Source organism: Sturnira hondurensis, unplaced genomic scaffold, assembly GCF_014824575.4.
Source record: "Sturnira hondurensis isolate 20B ecotype Veracruz unplaced genomic scaffold, ASM1482457v3 Scaffold0008196, whole genome shotgun sequence".
Taxonomy (NCBI): domain Eukaryota; kingdom Metazoa; phylum Chordata; class Mammalia; order Chiroptera; family Phyllostomidae; genus Sturnira; species Sturnira hondurensis.
Genome location: NW_028080827.1, coordinates 3,456,270 through 3,477,779, shown reverse-complemented (window position 1 = coordinate 3,477,779; position 21,510 = coordinate 3,456,270). Strand labels below are relative to the sequence as shown.

Sequence of the window (21,510 nt, the reverse complement as noted above, 5' to 3'; positions counted from 1 at the left end):
CTCCCCCTCGGCTGCCGCCTGCTGTCCTGGCTGCTCCTCCTGGGTCTCGGTTCTGTTCTTCAGAAACCTCTTTCCTGTGTTTGGTATTTCTAACATTTCCATATTTCATCAATTGAGTCCCAGCATCTCCAGCGAAACAAACACACACCCCAGAGATACACTGTTTACACCCTCCAGAGACCTGGGGACCCCAGTTCAGCCACAGACACTGACATCCCCTTAAAGTGAAAGCAGACCTTCAGGGAGTTTGTTCTTAGCACGGAGCCGAGTTCAACTTTTCTTGAGACTGAATGATGAAGTCAAGTCAGGATTTTTTTTTAAACAAATTCACAATCAAACTTAGAAACTTTCAAAAAGTGTTAGTTTTAATGACTATAACCAGCTATTTTTGTGCTTCTTTCTAGACCCTCTTTTCTCCTATGTGTACATTTATTTACATTTAAAATAATTTGAATTTTCTCACTTTCTTTAGTATTTTACTATTTTCATTAAATAAGTTTTTGATATTTATATAAATTAAGCAGACATTAAGAGTTTAGTGGTTTCTACCTCTCTGGAGGTAGGTTGGAAATAATAGCACAGTTAGTCCTGAAATTCAGATGGACTTATTCGGGGGGCAGCCTTAACTTAGATAGTCTGAGGAGGCCACCAGGTCAGGTTTAATCTGGTTTCGATTTTAACGTTGTGAGTTGCCACTGTTACATACTGACCAGCAAACACCCAAATTGCTTGGACTAGTGAATGGTCCTGTCACTCAGCCTGCGATGTCATAGAACTTTGGAGCCTAACTCAGTTCCCTAACTCACTTCCTAAATGCTGACTAACACCTGAGGTTTTCAAATTCACAGAAGTACCCTAAGGGTTCCGTTTCCTTGTTACACTTTCTAAAGCTTTCCCCAAACCCATGGAATGCCCCTTTCAGAATGTTTGAAGAATTCTATAATCCTCTTATTTGGGGAATTTGATTTGTAAATGCTAAGAAGGCAGGTATGCTTCTAGTGGGCTTATTAGCACTAACAATTGTAAATATCCAGCCAGGCCCAGCCACCTGACTTAGCGTAAAACTCTGAGGGATAGTCATCAAATTTGCTTCTTCAGAGGACTTTTTCTGGGTGCTTACTCTGCACCTTGCAAAAGACTGGGCGAATCAAGCCACCAGAAAACATTCCCCCCCCTAAGATGAAGTCTGTCTCCTGTAGTTCCCCCAACCACAGGGGACCGTGGAAAAATTACAACTGCATTTAACTCCCACTATGCAAGCCTAGCTCAATAGGGAGAAATTCCAACACAAGAAATAAAGTGAATTCTCCCCTGACCATTCACAGATACAGGCCTGGCAGGGCACCCGGAGACCTCGATGGGCACGACATGGACGCATCAGGTCAGCTTCTTTAACATCTCGGAGTCCAGTCTCGTGGGCTGCTTTCAACCTGCACATCAACTCGGTCCACGGTTTTTTCAAATAATTGATTTGGCATGTTCACCATGATGGCTCAGCATGTGACTGATTCACTCGATGTTTTATTTTTCGCTGGGTGTTTGGCACGTATCCCTGGATACTATAATTATTCTACCTTTTTTGTTTCTCCTCATTATACACGAAGTGCTGGAGAGAGGCCATCCTTTATGACTGAACACTGATGTTCTGCCTCGTTCAGCCCTTTCATGGAGTGTGTTGGTGTATACCCAGGACATGAGTGTGCGAATTGGTGAATTAGCCTTCATTTTGAGTCGGCTGTCATCTGTATTTTATAGTTGTCACAGCCCCCGTGGACTTCAGTTTCTGTATCTTGAAAATGGGAATGACACATCTTGTCCCTTCCCAACAGAAAGCATGTTGGAGATTAACTGAGTAGGCTTCAGAATCTCAAAACAAAACAAAACAAAACACCCTTAAAGAAGCCTGTCCACGCAACCCAAGTACTGACTCTCTCCCAAGTACCAATGGATGCGCTCCTCACAGTTTCTAAGTAGGAAAAGAAAACAAAACCTCAAACTAGATCTGTGATTGACTGGTGATTGATTGTGAGCCCAGCTGTCCGTGAGGCAGGAAGGAAGATGAACAAAACGTAGGAAGCACATCCCATGCTCTCATCAGAGACATGTCCCCGTGGGATTGCTGCATTCAGAGCGACATCCTGATCTCTGTCAGTGGCGGCAGCAGTGGTGGCTTCCTAGAGCAGCGCTGTCCAGCATACGGCGCCTCGGTGGCACTGTCTGCATGCCAAGTGCTCAGAAGCCATGCGTGCTAGTGGCTGCCACACTGAGCCGCAGAGGTAGGGAACATTTCCACCAGCACAGAAGGTTCCACAGGACAGGCCTTGCCGACACTGACAAATCTTCCTTCTTACAGCCCCTCTAACTGGCCTCAAGTCCGTCTCTACGGTGGCATCAGGCGGGCCCACCTCTCCCAAACGAAGAAGTTACCAGTAACGGTGCATAGGAACAAGGGTCAGTTTCACACTTTCCTTCACTTAAACCCAGCATAACAGGCTAAGATGAACCAAACTGCATGTTACAAAGAGATTTACCCACCGGTAATAAATACCTACTTTTAAAAAGAGTCATATTATGGGACAGTATCTAAAAACAGTTTGTTTTCCTTTGTGTGTAAATTCCACTTGATTTACGTCCAGGATTTGATCACTCCCATCCCCTCACCCTGCTTCCCATGTGAATTAAAGTTTGATTTTATTACAGATCCAATTCTTCCTGTTTATGGTATCACATCTCTTTGATAAAGAATGCGACATTGGCAGAGATTTGTTTTGCATGTTATATGTACAAAGAGGTGAACACCAAATAGAGACCCAAGCTAAGTGGCTTCCACTACCTTGTTTATCATGCCTTATTTTATTGCTAATTTCACCTATACTTTACATCTAACAGGCACGAACCTCACACACCCATAAAAAGCCTACAGACTAAGCTATTGAAAGAATGATATTTAAGCATAGCATTCATAAAATAGGTAATAGAACGATAGAGCTGACAGGTAACATAAAACTGTCAGAGATACGGATGTCAAACCACCCCTTTTCAGAAATGAGAAACCTGAAGACGAGCAACGTACACTGCCATGAAGTTGCTTTGTGAGTGGAGTCGGGATTAGAACCCAGCTCCCAGGCCTGGACGCGGGGCTATTTAAAGGATGCTTTTTTCTTTGCCCACTCCTCTGACGGGGAAGATGAAGACGAGCTGGGCAGGGAGGGGAGAAAGTTGGCCTCACTCAGAGGGCAGGAAGGTCAGTCCTTCGGGCACCTGGCCAGCACCCCGGCCATCAGGTACCTGCTTTGCGTGGCAGATGCCCTTTCTTCTTAGCCTGTGCCAGCACCTCAAGGGTGGCACCGGCTTCAAAACTGCCACACCCCAGAGTGACCTAAATGCCCAACCAGTGGGATTTCCCAGGAAATAGGTGGGCTCTCCTGGTCAATTAATTTGTGCCTTTACGACATCTTCCTCACGAAAAGCGCCTTCTCTCAAATGACTCCACAGTATTTATCTCGAAGATTCACAGTTTAAGGGGTCTGGAAATCTCCTGAAAAGCAAAATTCAGTTCAGGCTGTGCCATTATTATCAAAAATGTCCATAATTGAAAAAAAGGTTAAGTCTATCTCCCAGGGAAGAAGAGAAAGACACACTTTTTAAGGAGGAAAAGGAAAACTGGTGTAATGGCCACAAGGTATAATAAACACCAATGTAATAGAAATACAGAATGTAAATAAAAGAGATTTCAATGCTCCAGAAACCCAGACAGAAATGATAAAAATGTATTTCCCTTGTCTCTTGGTCCATTCCTTTAAATTCCAAGATACAAATGGACTTTCTGCAAGTTAGTGAGAGGGAGACCCTCCCACCGTGCTCACCGGGGGCCAGGCCCACACAGACTTCCTGCAGTGAACACGGGGCACGGGTGCCAGTCGGGCTCCGTGACTGATGGCCTTGCCCTGCTGCCCGCACAGCAGTAGTGGTGGTAGCCATTTAAAGGGGCAAGTGGGCATTTCCTCAGTGTTGCTCTCATGAAAGGATTCCTGCAAAGTCTTCCTTGCCTCTCTAGACTATGCCATGATAGGAATGAAGAGAGACCCCAATACCAAGAACTAACACGGGAACACAGCACTCCGCATTAGATGACATTGTGAATGAAAAGTAGGACCGAGGCAGGAACAGGGCAACTTCTGCTTCTGCAGAGATGCTGCTGGGGCTTTTGGAAAAGAAATGTGGCCACAGAGGAGACACAGAGGGGCTCCAGCCAGGAGCCACAGCCGGATGGACCCAAGAGGGTAGGGGTTGCTGCAAACACTCCCACCGTCTTTCCCCGAAGCGGCGTGACACCATCAATGTCTACAAGAGCCAGGGGCAGCAGCCACCAACTCAGTCCATGCTAAGGGAAGAACTAAATGGAATCATAATTTTACCTTCCATGTCAACATGTGGGGGAAAATATCTATTAACACGTTGTAGTCAGTTAGAACAACAGAATTGAGAAACGCCACATTCCAAGCAGCAGGAAATGTTCGCAGGAATTTGTTCACAGTACATCAGCTGTAATTTTGGGACTTACAATGGCACTGAAAAAAGTGGGAATAGAAATCATGCATTTTAAACATGTTTGAACTAGGTATGTGGACACACATGCCACTAGCGTGTCCACCTACAGTGCTGACTGTTGTGGCAACACCGTTCATCTGGGGTCCGGAAGCGTTTCTCAGTGTTCCGGGGCTGCCCGTCAGTACCAGCCTCCCGAAAATGGGGCTGCAACCTTGCTAGGCGGCAAACATTCCAGACAAGAATATTGTGGTAGGTTTTTTTTTAAAAAGAAACTCTCACTGGTGTTGACTCAAAAACATTTTGGAAACATGATACGTGACAAACCTCTTCAATATCAAAAGGCAGGATATAATGATTTATATATTTATTTTGACTTTACATGCGGTGTTAAAAACCCAAAGTACATATTATTTACACTTCCACAATACAAGTTTACAAGGTATCTATACATGTTAAAGTACTCTATAAAACAGTATAGAGCCACTTCACATTAGGGTTACTTTTTATGCCGTAACATTAAAAAAGATACAATCTGTGTTTACCTTTGCACAAATGGATAAAGCATTTAAAAATTAAATTAACAGGATAGAGACTAGATTCAATGTTAGAAATTTCAACATAAATACTGATAGAACTCACATTACAAACTACAAGGCAGCACAATGTTACAAAATGTTACCCGGGGACCACACAGAGTTACTGTTCTGTTTTCCGCTCGCCGGGATTAATACAGGTAAAGTGAACGCAAACACATTTGTCGGCGGGGGACTGAGCAGTGTTTATCGTTGGTTGGTTTAATTTATTATTAACCTGTAATATTTTAGTTGCAAAGCTGAAGTGTTTCAAGAACAGAAGTTTAAGCTTTTGAGCTTCCAGAGATCTCAGGGCATCACATTCTTTATAAAACAATATTCTCAAAGGAAAAGAATCAATCTATCAGTATTCTACATTTTGTATAAAAATGCTCTGGTCGTCTGTCACCCGTCCTCCCCCAAGTAGTGCCTAGCATCGGCATCATCACAAGAAATCGGTTGAACTGATTGGTCTGACTAAGTCAGGAACCCTCCTCTGCCTGGGTGCTTTCTAGATCGGGGCCGATCGGTGCTTTCTAGATCGGGGTGTGATGCTCAGCAGACTGACTGGCACGAGCATTGGGGCTGCCCGTCAACAACTGTAAGTGGCTTCTGCAACGCTAGGAATAAATGACTGTGGTTTCTGCAGGTGTCACGTGACCCCGGAAACCTCACCTGACTTCACATTCTCGCTGTTGCGCCCTTAGGAGAGAGGTGGGATGTCTGTGGTGGCGAAGGATGCGATGCCGCTGTTTGGTGGACTGTTTCACAATGGATTGTTCTAGGTTGTTTGTTAGGGTTTTTAAAAAAGTCTTTTCAGGTGCTGGTTGAAAAAACATTTACAACTGGCACTCAGTAAATGATGTGCTATACTGAAAACACTGGACATATTTTAGTACTTCTATCATTCTCATGAATAAGGCACAAAATGCACAGATTCAGGTAAACTCACATGTAGTATTTACAGTATTTTGTCATTACCTGCACGACTCAGGAGGAAAGTCTCCCGTAACACAACACAGAGGACGTGATTGCACCGTTAGGTTGTAATAGACTAGTGTCTGTTAAGCCAATCACAATTCTTGTCACATTTCCTTCTTTTGTCTTTTTTTAAATTTAAATCTTGGCAGTGGGAGGAGTTAAAGGAAGACACATTTGACCACATGAGAAAAACCAAACACAATAAAAATAAAACCACATTAGTGTGTCCAAGGTTAAATAGAGTGACTCAGGCTTGGATTCACAGTGGACAGGTAAATTTTACTACTGGAAAACACCGTGGGATAAATCAAGGATACCTCTTAACCTCTCCATCTCCTTAGGCTGGCAAGACTGTAATAAAAAGTTTTAACAAATAGCAGCACACAATTTCTCAGAACCCTTATATTCTGGCATTGGGTACCCCGTAAGTCAATCATACGGATGATCAAATCAGCCTTGATTTTCTTTCTTTCTCAAAGCTGAACCCAATGGACCGCTGTGGGAAGTGCTTGTTGTCTCTTACCCAGTCACGCTCCATGTAAACTCCATAGCACAGAAAGATGCAATGGGCACCTAAACATATACTAGTGGGCACAGAACACACACGCGCACACACACACACACCACAGTTCATTGGTGGCATGAAAAAAAATGCCCCACACGGAAAAAAATGCTACAGTTTGGGTCAGAGACTGAATTTTTAGCAAATTGTTGGGTGATCTACAAGTGTGTTTCTTTGAGACATTACCATTGTTTTTGACACTTGTGCAAGAGGCAAGGTGAATGCATACATAGGAAAATGTTCACATTGAATGGGAAGACCACACAGAATGGCAGTCTAAATGGAACCCATTTTCAAGTATTTGCTCACAGACTCTTCTGCGTACAGTATCAGCTCTTTACACGGGGGAGGTAAGGTAGCCCCTCGGGGCACTCCCTCTCTTTAGCTTCAAACAAAAGAAATGGAATGGCCAGCACCTTCCTTTGTTTTTCACCCAAGTACACAGAAGCCTTGTTGCAGTAGCTACACGTGGCAAGTTCTGATGTTGCCAAAGCTAGAAAGAGTTTCTTTGGCCACTTGGTTCGCTTAAAAGACAAGTAAGTCTCTTATCTTAAGGTACCCTTACAACATCATCCTCTCAACAACACGGACAGGATAAAGCCACATGGGGAATGGCGCACGTGAGGCCTAGTAAGTGTATTTGTTCAGTGGTCTGACAGACGTCGTTTGAGGAGCAAACGAAGGCTTTGGTGGCACGTCAGGTTTTAAGGACGGTGTCCTCTTTAGCCCCGTCCTAGGAAGGGTGCCATTACTGGTGTAGCTGCTCTGCCTGGAAAGGGAAGGCTGCAGGTGAACGCTCACTGGTGTTCCCTGAATGTAGTCCACCTTGGCCCCCGTTGCTGTGGTCATGTACCCACCACGGTTCACGCTAGGCTGTCTAGACAACAAAACACCATTTGGCGAGTTTAAGTTTTTAGGCATAGCAGATATGGAGTGCCTCTGGGAAGAATTTTTGTGGTAACCTCTTTGTCTTTCTAAAGAAGTCATTGGGACTCCAGGGGTGGAAGGGACATCCACTCGCTTGGTTGGGCTATTTCTGGGGAGAGTTGAAGGAGGAGAGTACAGCGATGCCTCCCGGTTAGGGACCTTGGGAGGGACCTCCGACATCGGTCCCACAGGGTCCAGCACTAGGGTCTGGTGGGCCATCTGGATGTCTCCCATGATAGCTTTGGGGTTACTATTTGGGTCGTTTAGATGCTTCAGGAGGTCATTGAGGGTATTTCTGGAATCCACAGAACGCCGGTGATCTCTTTTACTGGATGACTTCGTGAGAGGGTGGTCAACGTGTTGAAGCTTTTTCTCAGCTTTGTGAGCGTTGGAGTTTGAAAAAGACGTGTTGTAGTCATGGGTGGCGTTAGGGAGCACAATGGCACTGGGGATGTGCCCGTGGCTTAACGGGGAGTGAGGTGGAGGGCTGGACGGGAAAAACTGGGGGGCTTCTTTCCTGGAAGCTCCGTGGCCATGGGCCTTGTCTGAGTGGCTCTTCATGGCCTGCAGGGTCTTCTGGTGCAGCACAGGTGTAGACTCAGGTGTGGGGAGAGCAGCCAGCTCCGGAGGTTGGCCTCGATGGTCCATCACCATGGATTTAGTGTCTCCAGTGGGTGGCAGCTCTTTCCGACTGGTTAGCAGGTTGCTATACAATTTGGGAGAATCAATATTCTGCTGATATTCCTTGACCGGGCTGTCAAAGAGACCATTCAGTTTGGCAAAACTTCCACTGGAGTCTGTGCAGGACTGGGCAGATTCTGCATCTTTGTGGATCTTTCTGTTTTTCCGAACGAACATGTCGCGATAGCAGTATACGGCCACACCTGCAATGAATGCACCCAAAACAAATGCAGCAAAGACACACGTGATGAGGACATTCATGTGGACCATCTGATTGGACTCTCCAGACTGGACTTCCCACCGCACACCTGCAATAGACACAGGTAAAGAGTCTGACTATGGTGCTTTTAAAAAAGATATCAGCCAGCAAATGGCTTCCATTGAGCCGACACTACCTTTACATGGTCTGTATGCTTAGCTTGGAGGATCAGGTAAACTCTAAAATTCCATATATGTTTTTTTCTTTAATCACAATATAATCCCCAGAGACATCTGAGATTAGGATAACTCTAATCTCCCACTAATCTAAATTCTCTGTCTTTTCTCCCCAACCCCTTTTAAATAGTTGTGATATAACATCAGAAATTTTAAGAGTTTCTACTCAAATGAAAAGAGTTTCATTAGAATGAAAAAGAGTATATTTCCTAAATGACCTGTTTTAAACTCATGGAGTGTTTCACCTCATAGTTTCCTCCTAATTCATAAATCAGCATTAAAGGCCAGTGGCTAGGATGAGGGAAATGTATGAATTGGCATAAATATATATTACGCTAACATAATTATGCTAATATAATTTTGCTACCTTAACTGGAATAAAAAACATGTAATTTGTTCACAAACTAAAAGCATCTGCTTGGTCACTGTTAGCTACAAACACAGACTTTTGTGTCTGCTTTGATTTTTTTTTTCTGTGCCATTTTGGGTGAAGCAGCCCTGAATTGCCTGCTGTGAAAGAAATTGAAACGGTCTAAGGAAATACTACTTTGTATTAGTTAAGGAAGTTGATTCAAGTATCTTAAGATATATAGAAATCTTGAAGTTAGACCAGAAGAAGAGTGAATTAGTTTTCACTACTGGGATTTTTAATGCAACCACAGACATCTCGCAGTCGCCCACAGAAACGTTAGTTTGAGAGGTATCAGGTCTGTTACATGCTACCAACACAGCCGCCCCAGAGTCAGGTGAGTCAGAGGAGTTTGGAAGATTTGGTTGCTCTAAGTTAGTACTAAGGCCTTTGAATGTTAGTGGTTTTTCACCAGTGTCCAGGGTTATGTAATTCACTTTGAAAGACAAAGAAATAAAAGTAGAAATGGTACTGCTCAAACAAAACAAAACAAAACAAAGCAGAAAGAATGATTATGAAATTGTTTACAATGAAAATACAAAAAACCAAAATCAACAGATGTAAAACATAAATGACAAGACACTGTCATAGAAACTGACTGGAAACCTGATCCCATAGTTTAATAAGCTCTAAAGTATAGATTTTCCCCCTATAGTAATCTATCTAATAAGCCTACTCCATAGGCAGTGATGTTATAACTGCTTCTATTATGGGTTGAAAAGAATAGTTTGGGATAAACACTGTGACGTTTTATCGCTTGTGGGGTTCAAGCAACTTAGCCCCTCGCATATCCTTTTCATATGCATTTTGAACTACAGCTAAACAGAAAGACTGGGAAGGGGGCTCTTGGGCAAAACATCTGATATCGAGGTATGTGCCATGAACAAGCTTTGTTCTTTCACCTGGCTGAGTGACCCTCCAAATCATGATATCCAGAAGTCTGGTCCAGCTCCTCAGACAGAAATCAACAGATTACATTGTCTGAGTGGCTGTTTCACTACTCTTTCTTGAACAGCTTTCCGCCTTTCTTGTCTTTTAGGGAATGCACTCCAGTACATGCACAGAGCACCCAGCGACTGAGGCCAGTGAAGGGGGCGGGAACGAGAAGCAGCCCCTCCCTGGCTCACGTGTGGGGGGCCCTCAGTCCCTAGGTTCCTGGAGACGGTTGGAATCAGGTTTCCACTCAGTGAGAGGTGATTTCCCTGTTGAGGCCTTACCCTTTGGGATACCTGATAAATGATCAGTAAAATCAGAAGTGTTTGGGTCATCTTGAACTACAAATTTCCGGGAGCTCGTCAATTTAGGTCTCCAGGTATCAATCACTTTAGGTGTGATTTCTGGGGCACTTGCTGTGGTAACAGAAGATGAAGATACCTCCTTGTCTGTGGTGGCAAACAGATTTTTATTAATGTGGGTCATGTCAGCGGATTTTTCTGACTGGTCTGCTGCATTTTTAAGTACAGTTGAAGTTAAACTTCCTGAGAAAGCCTGTTCCAAGATTTCACCAAAACACATTCATAGACACTACACCAAATCCTTTCCTTGCATGGGAAAAATGATAACTGAACATTAACAGTAAAGCTATATATCAAGCAGATTTCAACATGAACAATACCCAAAACACTCCTATGTAAAGAATCCCCTGTGGTGACCCGTGACACGTGTGGGGAAGTTAACTCTAATTGCAAAGATTAATCACTATTTTTTCATCCTTTTGTGAAACAACATCATTTCATTTCTTTTTGTGTATATTTGCACTTCCATAGACGGCGGGAGACTTGTATTCCTTCGCTGGGGAGCCTAAGTGTAACTTCATCAGAAAGCACCTGGGCAAGTCTGCATAAACACTTGCTTTGGGACCCAACAGACCAGCTCTGCCTATGTCGTCCTGCTTTGCTAGGGCCCCGTCCACCTATACATTATTCACCTCAACTGAGGCCTCACTGTCCACGGTAAAGCACAGAAGCAGGAATGAACCTTGCCCGTGCCTTCCAAAATGCCTGGGGAGTTTCTTCCAAAGAGTTAGCAGCAACTCATGCAAAAACGGCATTTACAAGCTCAATTAGGGTGTTCTGATACATTAATCTGTCATCCCTCCCCTGCCCCTGCCCCTGAGGAATGAAACCGCTGGTGAGCTTTAGAAGCAGCAATAGGATCAGGAGGGACTTAACCTCTTAACATGTCTACTACTGACATTTTCCCTTAAGATGTAAGCATAGGATTCTAGGTTAAAACTCCAGAGACCCCAGTTCAGTCTGGTGTAAGGTCACAAATGAGGACTCCAAAACAGATACAGACAGAGGGGTGTGGGAAGTCCAATGACCAACTTACTACATCGGGAACCAGCTTTACTCAACCAGGTTTTCCACACCACTGAGACCACAGAACTCAAAAATTTCCCAGGATTACCACAAACCACTCAAAAAAGATCTCTAAAATGTATAAATACACATTTTGGGGAAATGTGTATTTGTTTACTAAGTCTGAGGAAAGATGAGGAGAGGAAGGGGAAAATAATGAAATCCTGCCATCCATTAAATGTCGATGGCCAGAGGAAGCATTCACAATGCACAGGGGGAGGAGAAAGCTCGGTGGACGCGTGCAGCTGGAATGTGGTCTATGTTAATCCACTTGCTTTTCCTTAGAGGATGTGCCTTGGCCAAGGATGGACTGTTAACATGCTCCAGGGGGTGAAGTACTGAGCAGGAAAAAGTCTTTGGTGCCATCAGTGGGATTATGAGTCAAAGCACAAAAATGAAGGGCTGCCACACTGTGCAAAAGGAGGGGAGGAGGGGCTGAAAATGCTGAACTGAAGGAAAGAAAAGGTTGTTAATTCAAAAAAATTAAAAAAACTAACCAGATGTTGGACCGCCAAATATTTTGTAATCTGGTGTAGTTGAAGTAGGCAAAATTTCTAAAAGAATTAAAGGAACAAGTAATCAGTAAAAAGTAACCAAAAGAAAGCAAAAATGTATGAGTTCCAATTAACTAAAAAAGTCAAAAAGAAAAGACTATAAATGAAAAGATTAATCTACTGGTTAGACTACCTTTCTCTAGATTTCCTACAAAATTGTAAATGGTGAAGAAAAAAAAGTAAGATTCTCTAAAGAAAAAAAAAAGTTAAGATTCTTCTCTACTATATCCCCATGACCAAACAACTTGGCTTTTGTGAAGTTTAAGTCACATGCTAGGTGGCATGTGTCCTGTGTCATTAAAAGGCTGGTTGTAAAATAATGTTCACGTGCAAATGTGGTCAAAACGAAATGCCAGGAGGGCCAGGAAGAGTGGGTCTTACCATGGCAGTCCCCTAGCTGGGCCGTGTTGCCGTGTTCCGTGTCCTGTTCATATCCTCCAGTGCTGTGGTTATGGAAAGCAAAGAGGTCTTCAGTTAACAGCCTTCATAGGAACACAAGTGACAACCAGAGCAGAACCAAAAACACAAATCGATTAGTAGTAAGAACAGGCAGAGAGAAGGGAATTGTCTTTATTTCTCAGGGTATTATACTGTCTATAATGTCCCTTCCTTCCCAAGCTCCAGATTTCCCTTTTTTTTTTTTTTTTACCTTCAACAACAACCAAAGGAAAAACAGATAGAAAGAAAGAAAAAGAAAAAGGGGGAAAAATAAAGGTAGAGTTATTGGAAGTTTTCTAAAATGTCTAGCTTTAGAGAAACAAGGAGGATAGGAGCGGACGTGGAGATTTTGGCTGACGGGACAAAATGCACTTACAACATCGCTTGGGTGACTCTACCACAGGCCCCCTGGCTTAACAGCCAGCCACAGTATGGGTCCCGAGATGCGATACAAGACCTGCACAAAAGCCGAGAGAACGTAACTTGGATTTTCTCATCCTCAAAGGTCTCAATGCTTCAAGACCTGGGATAAGAACAGAAACATCAGCTTACTTTTTACATGATCCATAACGCTCACAGCGACTGAGGGGGATGCGGATAACGCAGCTGGAGAATGCCACGTACAGAGTGTGATGATCTTTATCCAACTGCAACGAGATGACCTTTTTGTCCTCCTCATTCTCAGCGTTACACCTGTATTGTGGGAGACAATTTGAAGCCATACGTTTAGTAAGTCAGAAGCTGCGTCACGAAGTATACAAGGCAACTGGGGTTTGCTTTTTGCAATTACTGAGAGCTGGGGAGGTCGTAAGGAGTGTTCTCAGTAGCAAACCAGGCAAGAACAAAGTTTGGGAAGTAATAATTATGTGATTCATCTTCAACTGCTCTGCATGGTTAGTTAATAACATTTCAGGTTGGATAAGAGATTTTTTCAAGACTGCTTTCCCATTCTGATGATTGAAGGAAATTATATTTTTGAAGCCTATATTGGACTACAGGAGAAAAAAAGGAAAGCGTTTTAATGCATTTATTTTATTTTTTATCCTTACTCGAGGACAATTTTTTCATTGCTTTTAGAGAGGGTGGAAGAAAAAGAGAGAGAGCCCTGACTGATGTGGCTGAGTGGGTTTGGCGTCATCCCACAAACCAAGGGGTTACTGGTTTAATTCCCAGTCAGGGCACATGCCTGGGTTGTAGGTCACATCCCCAGTTGGGGGTGTCGAGAGGCAACGGATGGATGTTTGTTTCCCTCTCTTTCTCCCTCCCTTCCCTTCTCTCTAAAAATAAATAAATAAAATCTTTTAAAAAATATATAGAGAGAGCAGCATTGAAGTGAGTGAGAAACATTGACTGTTGCCTGCTTGTAGGTGCAAGCAGGAATTGAAGCCATGACCCTTCAGCCTGAGGGATGATGCTCCAACCAACTGAGCCATACCAGCCAGAGCTGTTTTAATGCATTTAAATCCTACTGTGCTAAATGTTTCTGGGATCTCTCCTTAGTCTCTTGCTCCATTTCTCTCACCTATTTCAGTTTGGAGCTACCCTGCCTGGTTTCAGGAGCTGTAACCCCCCAATGGCTAAGGCTGAATGAGCGACCTTCTGACCATAAGCCACTAAGGAGACAAAGCTTATCTCCCTGGCAGGGGCACTGCTTCTGCTCCTTTTTTCACAACTGGCCCCCAATGCTTGATCAGTTAGCCAATGATGGGTAAAATTCCCCAAGGGGGAACCACCTAAGACAGGCATAATCACGTGGAGGCCCCAGGGAAGGGCTTGGGGGGCTATGGAGAAAGGGGGTGATGGACCCTTGCCCCTCGGCTTTGACGAAGCCTGAGTCCTCATTCTGTCCACAAGGTCTCCTAAATTCCTTGGCTATCTTGCCTCCTCTGTCTGACTTAAGCCCGAAACAATGACTGAGGGTGGTGCAGCCCTGTGCTGGAAAGGGTGGGCTCCCCGGATGATCAGGCCTGAGAAAGGATATGTAAAATCCTGTGAAGCCTGCTTTGCTAAGAATACTCTTAGTTAAATGATAAAGGCCCAAGCAAGAAATGAGTTTGTTTCCCAAAGTTTTGTAGCCTTTTAGCTAACAGACCCTGACTTGGAAGAAGCCCTAATAGTTCTTGGTATGCTCTCTACTGTTTGATCCTTACTGCCTGATGATGATTAATGAGCTGTGCCTGTATTCCTGTGCAAATTAAAGACAATAAAAGCCTGTCTAGGCAAGGGTCAGCACGCTCTTCCCTTGAGAAAGTGGCCAGGCTGTTCTTAGGGGCTCCTCCCTCGAGAGAGTAGCCATGCCATCCCTTTTCCTCCACAGGACTCATCAGTCTGTGTGAATTTGTCTCACGTCTCATCCATGACACCGAGGGCACTGCGAGCTGGTGCCTGTGTCATATTTCTTATTTGTTTTAATGATCTAAATAATCTTTCATATCAATGGTTGGAAAAATTGCATTCTGTGTGTGGGTATATGTGTGTGCCTGCAATTGTCAGCTGTGTGTAGCATCCCAAAATTTATCTGCGAGGTAGGAAGGTGGTGGTAAAAGGCTCTCCACTTCCACGGGTGAAATAAAAGGGCTGAATTATTTTTAAACTCATCAACTGCCCACCTCCAAGCCCCATTAGACTCAGGGAGAAAACAAACCCAGGATTTATTTCAGTGAGAAGAAAAAAAAAACAACCCAAAACACTAATATGCCAAACCACTGCTAATTTAGAGGGCTGAAAGGAAATGACTAGATGAAATAAACTCCGGAAATATTTGAGCAGTGCTGAAGAGCATTCTCATAAAATATACCTACTTTGCATGGTTGTACGCTTCAATCTCTTCCAGTAATACACTGTCATTCAAAGAGAAAGAACTGGTCTTTGCCAAAATTTTAAGTACCACGCCAGCTTCTGAGCCAACGAAGATGACAGTGTGGTTCTGATAGGGTCCAGCAGAATGGTCGACAGCCACGGCCGTCAGTCTGTACCTGCCGGACGAGGCGAGCCAAGTCAGAGCGTGAAGCCGACAGGGTGGGAAGGTACCGGGTGGGAGTGGATCACCCTCTCAGCTCAGCCTCACCTGATCCGAGTCTTTGTGAACCACGGCTCCTCTGCAATGGGTGGGACAGCAGAGTCCATCAGGGGGTGGGACTTGATGAAGGACAGGGTGTCATCCGGGAAGTCAATGGAGGTTTTATAAGCTTCAGCAAGGCCATGCTTTGCACAACAGCCAGGCCTGAAAGGAAAACAGTGTTTTTTCCCCCACATCACAAACTGTATCTAAGCAATGAGTAAGCGTCCATTCTGAAAGAAGAGGTCAAGAGTAAAACAAGGGTAAGTGAAAACCAAAGAGCAATGCCCTTTCCCTGACGCCAGCGGGCTGTCTACACTCATGCTCGCAGGGGCACGCTGCCCACCTGCCCGCCTGTCGGCCACGCTGCACGGCGGCCCCTTCCCAGAGTGGGCGTTGTCCCCATCTGCTCTCTGAGGATGGGTGCTCCCAGTGGCCGGATGGTGTTTGCTAAAGAAAAAAAACTCTTTTGTACAAAGACCCTTTTGTCTTTCCTTACCTTGGCTTTGGTACTTTGTCTTCCGGGACTGCTGTCCAAACAGAATCTGGAGTTTTCTGTTCCTTAAATCGTCCTTTGAACACTTTCTCAATGTCATCCATGCTAAATGCACAGACGGCAGAACCAGGAATGCTGCAAAGGGGGGAAACCATCAGAAAACCATCAGGTGACAACAGGCCTGTTCGGGGTCCCCACAAGCACAGATAGAACGTCGTTTGAGGTGCCCAGGATCAGTTCTCACCTGTTGAGCTGTGTGGTGAACACCCCGACCACGGTGGGGATGCCATTGATTTGTATTATGTCCGTAATCGACTGCAGAACATCAAAGTAGAAAAACGAATCTCCAGGGACGGAGCAGTTAAGCCGAGCCTTCAGGAATGACGTCCAGTGTTTCTCCAGGACCCGCTGGGAGCCACCCATGTCATTTTTACATATGCGGGCCACACGGGAATAGACAGCCTGCCCGAGGGACAAAGCAGGGCAAGGGGTTATGAGCGTGAAGGGAGAAGGAAAACCCAAACCTGCTATTTGTGGGAGGGACAAAACATGCTATAGCTAGAGTTGGTTCCAAAGAATCTAGCATTCTCGTCTGTAGGGATCTGTAGACTAAGAATGTAAACAAGATCTACCTGTGAGGAAAAAAGGGACATTTTCCTGTTCTGCCAAACAAGCTCCCCGCGAAGGGAGCCACAGACTGCCTGGCTGGATGGAAACCCTTCCCACACTCCGTCTTGCACTTCACTTCCCCTATTGCTAATGAAATGTGCCATCCTTCAGCTATAACTGAAACTCGCATGGGCTTTTACGGAAGCTCTCAGAATTGAACAAAGGCCTCTACCTCCATCCTGCCTTTGACACAGAGGAACAATACACTATCAATGGACTGCTGAAGAGTTAAAGAAGCATCCCAAGCTCAAGGGTGCCGAGAGAGCACTCTCTGCAGAGACTGGAAAAATGAAATCATCTCCAGGTCCAAGGCTGCTGTTCCCATTCAGGTCATGGTTCAGGTGTGTGTCAGCAATTATGCTCATTAGCTACTGGCCTCTCTGCATGTGATGCTAAATGCAGTGAGTGCTGGAGAACACGCAGAGACCACCTCTCTGCCACAGTGGGCTCAATTCCAGGTGGTGAAAGTCCACAATACAAGTCAGGCGCATATACTTGCCTTGCCTAAGTTATTGTGTTCCACAGCAATTTCTCGAAAGAAGAAATAGACATAGTTTCCATATTCTATGGCATGAAGAAAGTGTGGCTCTGGAAGAAAAATTACAAACAAACTGGTTCTGAAAGGGTAACTCAAGTAGTGTATGGCCCTGACTGCTAGGCATGACTGACAGATGTCATATAGCTACTTTCAAGCCAATGAGAACTTCAATGCATCAGCGAGTCTGAGGAGTCCCAACAGGGGTGAGTTGAAGCTCCAGGGACGGCAGGATCTCTAATGTCAGCTTGTGGGCTATAAAAAGCCTACTGGGAACTGAATTACAGCAAACGCCTGTGTTTCAACAGATTTATTCATTAATCTATTTACCTGGGGTAGGAAACTTCTTACGTTGAGAATTTTTTTTTAAATCTTGAATTCTAGACTCCAAAGAATAAAGTGATTTTGCAGATACAACCTAATTGATTCTCACTGTTGACTTTTCTGGATAGGTAGATGAGAGTGGGCAAGGAATGTTGTGTGCATTGAGAATTTGGCAAATTGGCACACTGAAATGGGATTTTTTTGAGGTTATCTAAGATAAAATCCTGGATGAATCTACTTTCTTGCCTTGGCTACAGGTGTCTTCATTCCCTGTCAATGCCTCTGTTCACAACCAAAGCAGCTTATACTTGGTCTAAATAAATAATATAAAGTCATGCTCCAGACATCCTGATGCCCAGGGCTCCTTTTCCCACCTGGCCATCCCACAACTCTGCTCTTCAAAGGTACCTTTTATCCATTTGGAGTCATATTTTATTGTACGAAGGGCAGATCCATCGCCCATGCTTCGATAAATAACAGCATCGCTGGCCAAGAAGTCAGCCACTGTGGCAGAATACAGCTTCCCATCTGAAACCAACGTTATAATTTGAGTAAAAGAATCATAATCATCCTGCAGCGTGTTGCCCTATGACTTTGTTATGCTCTCTGGAGTGCTTCTGCCTGTTGTCCCTATATATAGAAATAAAGCTGAACCTGATGCCCACAATCCACCTAACAGGAGGATGCCCACCATCCAGTAACAGGTTGGCCCATAATATTACTTATTTTTATAACTGAAGAATCTAAGCATCAAAAAAGTTAAGCAACATATTCAGGGTCACTGGCCTAGCTGACCACAGAACCAAGTGTCAGAATACTGTATTATAATATGCTTACTTTTCATTGTTTTTTGAAAAAACGCCCATAGCTTTTAGACTTTGAAACACCTATATCGAGGTAGCTACCTTAGTTTTGAGCTTTTGTCTTCCTTTAAATTCCTTTTGCACCTTCAATGTCGTTAATCATTTATATTCATTACACTAAAAGATCTTACCAGCAAAAAGGGCAACGTTGGTTTGTCTGGCATCAAACGGGCATCTCGCCAGGCCACTAATTTCTTCCCCATCATACTCTAAGGTATTCAACTGCAAAAGAAAAATAAATAGCTAGTGTCACATCTGTTCAATGTACCTGTTTGAAGGCAATACTGTTTTATTTGTACTGGAATTCTATTTGAAGAATTCTGTCTTTATGCTCCCATAGTGTTAGAGATAAAACAATTACCAGGTTATAGTAGAAAGGGCTCGACTTTAACAGAACGCCAGTAAAGGAAGAAAAATTAGTGGGGAAAACCACATTACATAAAGTACACTTACCCTATAGTATCTACACATGGGATTAAATGCATTGGTACCACATACAAAAACCATCTCATCGTTTCTTGGAACAAACACTTTAATAAAGTTGTGGCATTCATCCTAAGGAAGGTAACAGTGACATTGATATTAGATATTTCATATGCTGACGTTGTAGGGTCAAGACCACGAAAGAAACGAGTGTGGCCGGCACGTGTCTGTTTTACTCACTTTGTGTTTGCCTTTCATAGCACAGTTTTCTCGATCCTGTTGCCTTGACCGCCATGTCAGCTTCTGCATTAATCAAGCAACACCAAAGTCCAATTTTTAACTATGAAAATTCTGAGACGGGTGGGAGACATTTTCCAAGTCGTGCGGGAATGCAAATAAATTTGCCAGCCACGCTAGCTTACCTTGGTTGGTATTACTTCTGTTTTGGGGATTTCATTTAAGTTCACTGTATAAACTTGATCCCTGTTGGAAGCAAGGCAGTAAGTCATATCATGTGAATGCATAAGAATGTTAAGCTGCTTCTTATTTTATTTTTACAGATCTGCTTTTATTGTGTCTTAGAGATCATTTGGATTTTCTCTGTCTCTGGCAAAGTCAACAAAGGGTACTTTTTCATTAGTGAGGAGCTTTTATACATCACTATGGCTAGGGAGCAAAGAAAGCTCTTCTCTCCAGGCATGGGTCAAACCGCTGCTTGTATTAGCATAGGCATACTTCTCATATTTGCTCAAATAATTCCAAGTTAAAAAAGAAAAAAAAATTATTTTCCCCTGCTGCTTTAGGAATACAGAGCGATGTAGCCTTTCTTGATGGCAGTAATAAAACTGCGCCGCTGAAGGGCTTTGCTCTGCATTTTGTTCCTGGTACACAACACTGACTCTTCTCTGTGAATATTTTTGGCTACTTGCGATTTTTGATCACAATCACAGATTAGTTTTTCATGAACTAGACACATTAATGCAAGCACCACAAGAGAAAAGAATTTTAATCTAATAAACCAATGAGAGGAAAATTACCTGCCAGCAATATAAAGTGTGTCTCGAATTTTCAGCATCAGCTGAAAGTCCAGCCTGTGCTGCGATTCATTGCCTGAAGGGCGTCCTCTAAAAACCGGATATTGCCTTGAATCTGCAAGTAAAAATGGGCTAAACCATCAGTCAGGATTATGGAGCTAAGGAATCAATATGCAGCATTGATTAACTGTATATACTAGTTGTAGAAGGGTTTTAACCAAATTCCTCTCTTCGGATCTTGAGTATAAATGAACAAGAGATGGTAAATGCCAGCAAATGGTCTTTTTCTTTTAACTGAAAATATATAACCTATGTGAGGACTGCTTTAGAAAAGCACCCAACCAAATGGTCCCATTTCCTCCAAACACAGTTGGGGATAATGTAATATGTAAAGACATTATATAGACATATATATATATAAAACTCTCTTTCTAAAAACAAATACGCTTAGAGAAATCAAAACCAGAAACCCCCCCTTCTTAGAAAAGGAGGATGTTCTTGAGATTACTTACAGTGATAGTCAACCGTGTTGAGGGGTTCATCGTCTTCGGGAAAGCTGCCCGCCCTCAACTGGGAGACTATCAGGAGCAGCATGTAGGCACAAAGCAGGAAGAACCTCATGGTGGGCCGCCGGCAAGTCAGAGCAGCGCCTCCTCAGGAATCCCTCTTAGCTACCTAGAAAACAGAAACAGTTTGAAAAGACCTCAGTGCTGGGATGAACCTGTTTTCTTATTTGTAATCAGCTCAGTTTTCACCACCAGCTCTCTCCAATGGCCCCCTCCCTCCCACCAGGAGCCCTGGCCATGATGAAGGAGGTATCTCTGAAAACACAGGCAAAAGACGGCAGCAGGCCAGTCCTGATTCAAGCACCTGCTGGGCATATGGACGTTCTAGGGAAATTTGCAAGACTTTTTGAGGTAAGTAGGTATGTCATCACAGCAAAATCCCCGGAACCACAAACAGAAATGCTGGCTGCTGACTTGGCAAGAAGAGGGGCAATGTTGGGATTAGAATTTTAATTAAACTCCAATCTGCTTCCCTGCCCCCAGCCCTGAAATACATCCAGTAGAGCTCGCCTCTGCCCCTCACAAAATGCCCAGGCTTCCTCGCAAATATCTGGGGAGCTGAGGGTCCTTCCGCCCCTCATCTGATCTTTGCTTAAGGCATTGCCAAATTCCCAGCATTACTCAAGCCTCAGCCCTAAATTCTTAAGTAGAGTAGTTCCCTAAGCTTAGTAATACCCACGTGGAAGCAATGACAGGAATGACCTTGAATCAGGGTGAAAGGGAATTAAAAGAAATGAAATGATTTCACGATCAATCAATCAAGCAAAGCACGGGGGGGATGAAGCAGCACAGCTGCCGCCAGACCACGGGGACGTCTACACTTTTCCATAAAACCATCTGGACGCAAACCAATACCCTAAGTACGCCTGTCCTCTTAGCTTTATTGAACTTCAGAGCCACAGGGGGCCTTAGGGACCATCTAGTCCAACCTCCTCATTTTTCAGATGAGAAAACTAAGGGCTGGAAAATGAAGGGGCTCACTGAATTCCACGAAGCTGTTTAGGCAAAGAGCTGAGTCCAGCCCCACATTACCTGAGTTCCCCCACCCCCATTCAGACTCTTTCCATCAAAT

At 43.9% G+C, this 21,510-nt stretch overlaps 1 protein-coding gene across 10 annotated transcripts in view; it reads right to left on the bottom strand.

Moving 5' to 3' along the window:
* Positions 1–6,236: 6,236 nt before the first annotated feature.
* SEMA6D (semaphorin 6D) overlaps positions 6,237–21,510 on the bottom strand; it is a 54,136-nt gene continuing 38,862 nt past the window's right edge. For 2 of the 10 annotated variants that reach the window (XM_037054554.1, XM_037054555.1), the window contains exons 2-19: positions 20,385–20,547; positions 19,876–19,987; positions 19,261–19,321; positions 19,079–19,141; positions 18,869–18,970; positions 18,547–18,637; positions 17,961–18,080; positions 17,193–17,281; positions 16,269–16,486; positions 16,028–16,159; positions 15,538–15,693; positions 15,272–15,445; positions 13,023–13,163; positions 12,847–12,927; positions 12,414–12,514; positions 11,976–12,032; positions 10,336–10,500; positions 6,237–8,582 (exon numbers count right to left, since the gene is read on the bottom strand). In XM_037054554.1, the coding sequence (XP_036910449.1) occupies positions 7,294–8,582; positions 10,336–10,500; positions 11,976–12,032; positions 12,414–12,514; positions 12,847–12,927; positions 13,023–13,163; positions 15,272–15,445; positions 15,538–15,693; positions 16,028–16,159; positions 16,269–16,486; positions 17,193–17,281; positions 17,961–18,080; positions 18,547–18,637; positions 18,869–18,970; positions 19,079–19,141; positions 19,261–19,321; positions 19,876–19,987; positions 20,385–20,493 (3,261 nt within the window). In that variant the 5' untranslated portion in view covers positions 20,494–20,547 and the 3' untranslated portion in view covers positions 6,237–7,293. The remainder of the gene's footprint in view (positions 8,583–10,335; positions 10,501–11,975; positions 12,033–12,413; positions 12,515–12,846; positions 12,928–13,022; positions 13,164–15,271; positions 15,446–15,537; positions 15,694–16,027; positions 16,160–16,268; positions 16,487–17,192; positions 17,282–17,960; positions 18,081–18,546; positions 18,638–18,868; positions 18,971–19,078; positions 19,142–19,260; positions 19,322–19,875; positions 19,988–20,384; positions 20,548–21,510) is intronic. The other 8 variants (XM_037054557.1, XM_037054558.1, XM_037054561.1 and 5 more) reach the window with 8 other exon arrangements.